General features: G+C 35.8%; 1 protein-coding gene across 1 annotated transcript; it reads left to right on the top strand.

Moving 5' to 3' along the window:
• The first annotated feature begins 521 nt into the window (after window positions 1–521).
• Window positions 522–8,501, top strand: LOC127522437 (opioid growth factor receptor-like protein 1). Its single transcript, XM_051912415.1, has 8 exons — window positions 522–805; window positions 988–1,056; window positions 3,307–3,357; window positions 5,511–5,565; window positions 5,678–5,756; window positions 5,875–5,941; window positions 6,119–6,267; window positions 6,366–8,501. Exons 1-8 carry the CDS (start codon window positions 605–607, stop codon window positions 7,663–7,665), a joined length of 1,971 nt encoding a protein of 656 aa, XP_051768375.1. The 5' UTR covers window positions 522–604; the 3' UTR covers window positions 7,666–8,501.
• Window positions 8,502–8,907: the final 406 nt, after the last annotated feature.

The raw sequence follows: 8,907 nt of genomic DNA, 5'->3' as shown, positions 1-8,907 counted from the left end.
TATAAACTCAGAAAGGTCAGAAAGCATCAGGAGCCATGACTCCAATGGAGACATCAGTCCTGTATGGCCATACACACTTCTAGGCACTACACAGCAGGATGTGCACAAGAGCATTCAAGCATCTTCACCCCAGACAGGCTTTGGGTCATGAATGAACAGGGTGAACAGTTCAGTGCCTAGAACACACAGAATGTTTTACCAGCGTTGGTGCCAAGAGCCAAACACACACCTCACACACACACACACACACACACAGAAACAAGGAATAGTTTAGTGTTTATAATGAATAAACTTTAATTTTGTATCATATTGTGCCATATTAAAAGGTAATGTGATTCTCTGGTGGGAAACATTATTTTATACTCAACAAATATATATATATATATATATAAACGTTATTCAGACTCATCTTCTTTACTGTGGGATATGAACTTTTGGCAGAACATTTAAGCAAGATCTGGCAACCCTCGAGTTAACTTGTTCTTCCTTGTTGAATTGTACCAGAAATGCTTTCGATTCACCATGAGCTTCAGCTTTCGTTTTCGCTTGACAGTGGGAGGGTTGAGTACGGGTAGTTCGACTGGTTATTCGGAATGTTCGTTTGATGTACTACTACTTAATAAAGTTTCTGAGGTCTTTGCTCTGTGGTGTGTTAAAATTTGTACGTAAGTTGACTACTTCGTTTTTGGGTCTTCTTAACCTGCGTTTGCGATATATTCGCCAAATTAACATGGAGTCAGATGATGAGTGTGAGTTAGACTCCACATGGGAGGATGAATACAAAAATAAAGAACCCAGAAAGAAGGTAAGTTTGGGCACAAAGCTTTATTTTTCCCCCTATTGTAACTATGCAACGTTTATTCACTGAATCTTGTTTAGGAATTTTATACCATTTTATGCCATTTACTGTTCTTCTTACTTTCTGTTTCTATATGAAAAGATTTTACAAACAACTGTCTCATTTGGGATTTCTGTGTGTGTTTAAAGAACAAAAGAAGGAGTCACAGGAACAGGTATGCTGCAAAGGACATGCAAGACTTTCGGCATAGAGTCCGGGTAAGTTCCATTACCTTTCTATAAGGAAGAGTGGGGTAAGATGTGCCACTTTTTAATGCATTTTCCTTCTTGACAAGGATAAAGGAACAAGAGGTAAAGCTAATGTGTCTTATTATTAAGTTGATGAAACCATCTAAATAATAATAAAAAAAAAAAAATGTTACTTTTCAAAAAGAAAGTTTCTAGTACACATACAGGTGCTGATCATATAATTAGAATATCATAAAAAAGTTGATTTATTTCACTAATTCCATTCAAAAAGTGAAACTTGTATATTATATTCATTCATTACACACAGACTGATATATTTCAAATGTTTATTTCTTTTAATTTTGATGATTATAACTGACAACTAAAGAAAATCCCAAATTCAGTATCTCAGAAAATTAGAATATTGTGAAAAGGTTCAATATTGAAGACACCTGGTGCCACACTCTAATCAGCTAATTAACTCAAAACACCTGCAAAGGCCTTTAAATGGTCTCTCAGTCTAGTTCTGTAGGCTACACAATCATGGGGAAGACTGCTGACTTGACAGTTGTCCAAAAGACGACCATTGACACCTTGCACAAGGAGGGCAAGACACAAAAGGTCATTGCAAAAGAGGCTGGCTGTTCACAGAGCTCTGTGTCCAAGCACATTAATAGAGAGGCGAAGGGAAGGAAAAGATGTGGTAGAAAAAAGTGTACAAGCAATAGGGATAACCGCACCATGGAGAGGATTGTGAAACAAAACCCATTCAAAAATATGGGGGAGATTCACAAAGAGTGGACTGCAGCTGGAGTCAGTGCTTCAAGAACCACTATGCACAGACGTATGCAAGACATGGGTTTCAGTTGTCGCATTCCTTGTGTCAAGCCACTCTTGAACAACAGACAGCGTCAGAAGCGTCTCGCCTGGGCTAAAGACAAAAAGGACTGGACTGCTGCTGAGTGGTCCAAAGTTATGTTCTCTGATGAAAGTAAATTTTGCATTTCCTTTGGAAATCAGGGTCCCAGAGTCTGGAGGAAGAGAGGAGAGGCACACAATCCACGTTGCTTGAGGTCCAGTGTAAAGTTTCCAGTCAGTGATGGTTTGGGGTGCCATGTCATCTGCTGGTGTTGGTCCACTGTGTTTTCTGAGGTCCAAGGTCAACGCAGCCGTATACCAGGAAGTTTTAGAGCACTTCATGCTTCCTGCTGCTGACCAACTTTATGGACATGCAGATTTCATTTTCCAACAGGACTTGGCACCTGCACACAGTGCCAAAGCTACCAGTACCTGGTTTAAGGACCATGGTATCCCTGTTCTTAATTGGCCAGCAAACTCGCCTGACCTTAACCCCATAGAAAATCTATGGGGTATTGTGAAGAGGAAGATGCGATATGCCAGACCCAACAATGCAGAAGAGCTGAAGGCCACTATCAGAGCAACCTGGGCTCTTATAACACCTGAGCAGTGCCACAGATTGATCGACTCCATGCCACGCCGCATTGCTGCAGTAATTCAGGCAAAAGGAGCCCCAACTAAGTATTGAGTGCTGTACATGCTCATACTTTTCATGTTCATACTTTTCAGTTGGCCAAGATTTCTAAAAATCCTTTCTTTGTATTGGTCATTAGTAATATTCTAATTTTCTGAGATACTGAATTTGGGATTTTTCCTTAGTTGTCAGTTATAATCATCAAAATTAAAAGAAATAAACATTTGAAATATATCAGTCTGTGTGTAATGAATTAATATAATATACAAGTTTCACTTTTTGAATGGAATTAGTGAAATAAATCAACTTTTTGATGATATTCTAATTATATGACCAGCACCTGTATAGTGTCATGACAAAAAAAATGTGCACATTTATTAAAGGGATAGTTCACCCAAAAATTAAATTTCTGTCATCGTTTACTCACCCTCAAGTTGTTCCAAACCTGTATGAATTTTTTTGAATAATATGGGTAGCCAAACAGTCAATAGGGCCCATTGGGGGTTAGGTTCGGACCAAATTCTGAACTCTGAGCCCTCTCCTCGAACAGCACACCAAACATGCATATTTTATACTATATCTGATTATATGTAAGTGTAACTCATAAACTTGCCCGCTGACATGTCTTACCCCACTCTCCTTTAATTAGCTTGTCTGTTTACATTCCTTCACTGAAACATGTAGAAAAACAACAAGTGAGTATCTAAGTCATACAAAAGGAAAACCTGCTGTAGACTGTTGTTTCTCAGAATTCATTCTTACATGATTGTGTTTGTTTCTGACTCTAGAACTTAGATGATGATGATGATGACGATGATGATGACAACGAACCAGGTGAAGTAAGTAATGCATCCTGTTTCTACTATTACACAATTTGCCACTTCTAGCTTGTCAGTGTACATTGTGTTTACAGCACATGTCAAACACAATTCCCATGGGCCAAAACCGGCCCGCAACCTAAGTTCATGTGGCCCACAAGATAATTTAATTATACTGTCATTGTGTATTATTTCTACCTCATTATATGGCCTGCGAGTTAATTTCTAAAAAAACTTATGAATGAAACGTATCAGATAGCGCTGTCCAGCCAATCAGGTAGTGTTTTTATTGTGAATATTAACCCTTCACGTGTATCGCACATATGTTCAAAACATTCAGTGCATGACGTAATGAACTGAAAAATTCAAATCTGCTTTTGCTCTTTGACTGGCAGCACTAAGCCAGAGATGGCTTTTTTTGTCATATATCACAACTGTTCAGTGTATTCAACAACATAATATTTATTTTAGGTTTCCGACATTTAAATACCTCTACGTACTAGTAAAAACATTAAATGGGTCATGAACTGCATTTTTTATGTTTCCTGAGGTGCACTTTAGAATTTAGAAATAAAAGGCCAATTTCTACCCTGATTTTAGCCCTCTGTTTTGAATGCTCTGTTAGAAGGGGCATGTCTACTGTGAGACTTAATTGTAAACATCCACTGCTATGATTGGCTAACATCTTTGCATATGAAATAAGTATTACATATGGAACTCTTTCGAAAACTTTTACTACGTTTTTGATATTACAGCTGTTGAGATTAACTAATCGTGAAAAGTGTTGATTAGCATTATATTTAGATATACTCCTATCGCATGAAAGGTTGCAGTGATGAGCATTGTAGCCGATGACAGACATGTCTGTTGAGCGCATGAATGCAGAGATCTTCGACTTCTGCACTCTCATGAACGCTTTCATCATAACTAACAGAGCAAACATGACATAAATACAGACAGCGTCATTGATTATAACAGGAGTTTTGGCGAGAGTCCAGAACTCAGTCACTGTTAATCTCGCGCTTTGTGATTGACAATTATAACGGGAGGGTTCTTTGGTCACTTTCTGTATAAAATTTAAACAGTTTAAATTACAGATTATTTCCATGCTACCACTGGCTTGATTGACACAAAAAACAGCAATAAACGATTTTGAGACAAAGAACATTTGACTGTACGTAAATCATTACATATCAGAAATAAGTGATCACAGATTAGGCATTAGAATTAACATGGTTGCATGTTTTGGCATTACTTTCGGGTCCATATCTTATAGTAAAAGTCATCGCACTATTACCCCAGGTGAAAAATAAGTACACTTCTATAATGTACTTAAAGTGCTCTATTTTCACGGACTAATTTTGTACTTCATATTCTTCTTTAGTACTTCTTAAGATAATCTTAAGAACATCTAAGTGTACTCAACTGTGCTATTTTGAGACACCATGAAATATGACCTAAAATGTGCAAAATAGTACAAAATTAGTGTAATTATAAACTTTATTATAAACATAAGTTATGTGTTGTAAATCCAACGTGCTCTGACAGCGTTGTATTACACAAATATGTTGTATTCACTACTTTGTATTACACAAACATGTCGGCTTGCATAGTCTGCTATAAGTTACTAATCAACTAACATGGTCATTATAAAAGTATTTAAATAACAAAATCTAGTTAAATAAAAAAAAACTATACATCAGTCATAAAATGCAAAGTGACAAGCTTGATGTGTCACTATGGAAAAGGAATGTGAAACTTTATATCTACTTTCAAAGCAAAAAATACAAAAGTCTACTATAAAATAATATAATAATCAGTTCTTATTTCTAAAAAAAAGTTTACATTAGTAATTTAGCAAAGCCCTGCACTAAATAAAATTGGACTAATGAAATGATTTGCAGCACAAACTTAATGTTTGTTACATAATATGGTTAAAGAAAATAGATAAATAAGGACTTGAAAGCTTTGGTGCATATAATGAGTGATGAAATTGATCTCATTTTTAGTTGGCGCTTGAGTCAGAGCACAAATTAACTTTGACACCCCTATTTTAGAGTATTATTTACACAAATGGTTTTGTACCCCACAAAGTAGTCTTGATTTGGAGCAGATGCTTGAGAATGGTTTTAAGTTGTTTTTTTATTATTGTTATTGCTGTTGTTGCTGTCTAGGGCAGATTCTATAACCTGGAGTTTTACCATGGTAAAATAAATTCTTCACCTGATGGTATGGCATTGTGCTCTTTCTATATTTAAATTACACAATTGTGTTTATTTGTCTAATACAAGTGTCATTCAAGCAAGGCAAATGCTTTAACATATTACCTTTGTTCATGCAGATGTTCACATTGATACATTTCACAAGCAGTGGAAGGGTCAATATGACTGGCTGGAAGACTGTCACTCCTACATTCAATGGTTAGATCCTGTTACACTTCATTCATGAGCTCTAGTTAAATGTTTTAACTAATATACTGTAAGTGCTTTAGAACATTTGAATGGCCATCATTTAACTAGCCATTTCAAAATTTTGCAGGTTGTTTCCAATACAAGAGCCAGGGGTGAATTGGAGTGCACATGTGCTCACAGAAAAGGAAATAAAGGTCAGTTTAAAACATGCAGTTAGATGGTTTTTCAACTCTATTTACCAACCAGCTTAAAAAAATAAGTATTTGGCTGACAGGATTTGTCATATTTTGGAGAAAACATCAGTCTCAGTTCATAAGCTTGTTAAAAACAAAAACGTGATGTTTCAATTCATATGATAAATTTATTTCCAGCTGTTCCGTAAAGATGAAGAAGCAAAGAAGAAATTGGTGGAATCATATAAGCTCATGCTAGATTTCTATGGTATATGCTTGGTCAATGAAAAAACAGGAGAAGTGAAACGTACCAATGACTGGGAGGAACGCTTTAGCAACTTGAACAGGTTTTTACTGTCATGTTTATGCTGTTTGTTAAATTTCATGTTGTTTCAATAATCCTAGGCATTTCCAGTGGTCAGAGTCTCTTTCTTTGATTTTGCAGATATTCACACAACAACCTGCGCATCACACGCATCCTGAAGTGTTTGGGGACTCTTGGATTGAAGCACTACCAGGCCCCACTGGTCAAGTTCTTCCTCCATGAAACTCTTGTGGAGAAACAACTTCAGCGTGTGAAACAAAGCGTATTAGATTACTTTATGTTTACTGTATTGGATAAATTAGAGAGACAAAAGCTAGTTAGATTTGCCTTTAAGCATTTCAAACCCCGAGAACAGTTTGTCTGGGGCCCCAAGAAGATACTGTCAGGGGAGGTATATAGCAAAAATGAAGAGAATAAAGACAATAACACAGCAGAACATAAGCAGCAAAGAGAAACCGATAATGGTGTAAAAGATCAGCAGGCAATAAATATACAGCCAGTTGAATCAGTTTCAGACAAAAATAATGAAGTTGAACAGGATTCAGATGATAACAGTCAATGCAGCTCAGGAGACAAAAGTGTAAAGAAAAATCAAAAGGTGAGCGTTAGTGATGCCAAGATGTCAGGGGAGGAACATAATGAAAGTGAAAACTTTGACCATCTTACAGAGAATACAACTACAGAAGGTGGGCAGCAAAAGGAAACCCTTGAGAGAACACAAGAATTGAACCAAACAGATGAACATAATCCTGTCATAATTAAGCTAAATGAAAAAGACAGTGAAAAAGATCAGCAGGCACAGGATAATCAGCCAATCAAAAATGAACAGGATCCAACTGAGAACAGTTCAAACACTAAAAAAGTAGAAAAGCAAGATCAAGAGAAGAGTAATGAAAGTAATGAAGAGCATTTCAAGCCCCAAGAAAACTTTGTCTTGGGCCCCAAGATTCCCTCAGGTTCTGAAGTGGTACGTGGAGAAAATGAAAACTTAAGCCAGGTTACAGAAGATAAATGCAGTGAAACAGCAGAAGTTGAGCAGGAAATGGTAAAGCTCCATGAAAGCACTGATGAAATGAGCAAAATAGATGCCAATCATTCTCCTGAAGGGATGGAAAATGAGACACCTAAAGATAACCTGAATATAGATAAGCCAGATAGTCCAAACAAATTGACAGGAACCAATTCTGATGGTGATCAGGGTGCAAATGAGGACGGTCAGTGCAGCTCAGAAAACAAAAGTGTAAAGCAAAATCAAGATATGAGTGATGGTGATAATGATGTTGGCATGACAACAGAAAACATGTCACATGATGATGGTGTCGGTGACATGACACCAGAAGACATGTCTCGTGATGATGATGATTGTGTTGACATGACAACAAAAAACATGTCTCTTGATGATGATGTTTCTGTCAGGTGAGGTACATAGCAAAAATTAAAACTTTAGCCAGCTCAGATATATAGCACACATGAAGTGAACCAAATAGATGAACAGGATCCAAATCAGGACAGTCAATGCAGTTAAAACAATATAGAAAAGAGATGAGTACTGGTAGCGATGAAGAGACAAATTCTCATAATAATCTGAAGGAGGGTCTAAATATCTGATTTGCTAAATAGAAATGAGGGAAGGTATAGTGAAACAAGGATGTTATAGTTTAAAAAGGTTGAACTTAAAAAGATTGTTTCATGAATTTGTTTGTTTGTTCCTCTGAATTATATTAATATATATGATCTATCTGAATGTCATTTTGAATTTTGGCTTAAGTTAAAAAATCAGATTACTAAATATGAATATGTTTTTATTTTGTAGATAAAACTTGTGATGATAAGGCAAGGTTGCCTTATGAAAATTAGCACCAATTTCTCTGCTTTTAGCCCATCTCTGATTACTACTTCTACTGAGATTACTGGAAATATATTGGAATTTTCTTTATGTGAGTTTTTGAAAGTTGAATATTTATTTGCATGATTTAGATAATTGATGACTTATGATTACAAACTGTATAATAAAATTAAATTTGAATGATTTGCATAAATACATAGTGTTGATTCTATTGAAGTCTGTAAAAATCATGCTGTTTTGGTTTGCTATTTAGGTTTGTTTTTTAGGTTTGTTTTTTACTGCTGAAGCAAATAAATGATGTCTTCACACTAATAAAATGCTAAAAATAAGAATAGAACATTTTGTAAACCACACTGAACATTCATAGCTACATGCCATGAATATCAATAAAAAATAAAAAAAATAAAAAAGCTGTTTCAACAATATTGTTACTAAAAATGACACTAAAAATTAGAGGGTTTCTTCTCTCTATCACATGATCAGAGGGGAATACTGACTTGCAACATACTGCACTGGTAACTAAACGACAAACTCTTCATAAGCTTAGAAACTCCTTAAAATGTGTTGCTTGTCACTTTATTAGAATAATTCTGTCTCGTGGAATTAAAATGTAGTTAGCTGTAGCTTTAAGTCACTAAATATGCAACGTATTAGCACACGGAAATCTGAGTTTGGTAAATGTGTTTAATTGGGAATCAGTAGTTGTCAGTGAACATTTCTTGTCATTTTGTTTTGCTTTTTATTGCAGCATTAATTTAAAAAAAAAGAAAAAAAAAAGGCAAATAGAAAGAGAGAGAATAGCCTGAGGATTCTCTG

Source organism: Ctenopharyngodon idella, chromosome 11 (genome assembly GCF_019924925.1).
Source record: "Ctenopharyngodon idella isolate HZGC_01 chromosome 11, HZGC01, whole genome shotgun sequence".
Taxonomy (NCBI): domain Eukaryota; kingdom Metazoa; phylum Chordata; class Actinopteri; order Cypriniformes; family Xenocyprididae; genus Ctenopharyngodon; species Ctenopharyngodon idella.
The sequence above is the reverse complement of the archived record's forward strand: the minus strand, read 5'-3'. Positions and strand labels throughout refer to the sequence as shown.

What these genes read in the sequence shown, in the direction of transcription:
- LOC127522437 (XM_051912415.1), top strand. Translation starts at nt 605, where the DNA reads ATGTACTACTACTTAATAAAGTTTCTGAGGTCTTTGCTCTGTGGTGTG. An exon ending in AATAAATTCTTCACCTGATG is followed by an intron (nt 5,566 to 5,677) that starts GTATGGCATTGT and finishes TTGTTCATGCAG; the next exon opens with ATGTTCACATTGATACATTT. An exon ending in CGCTTTAGCAACTTGAACAG is followed by an intron (nt 6,268 to 6,365) that starts GTTTTTACTGTC and finishes TTGATTTTGCAG; the next exon opens with ATATTCACACAACAACCTGC.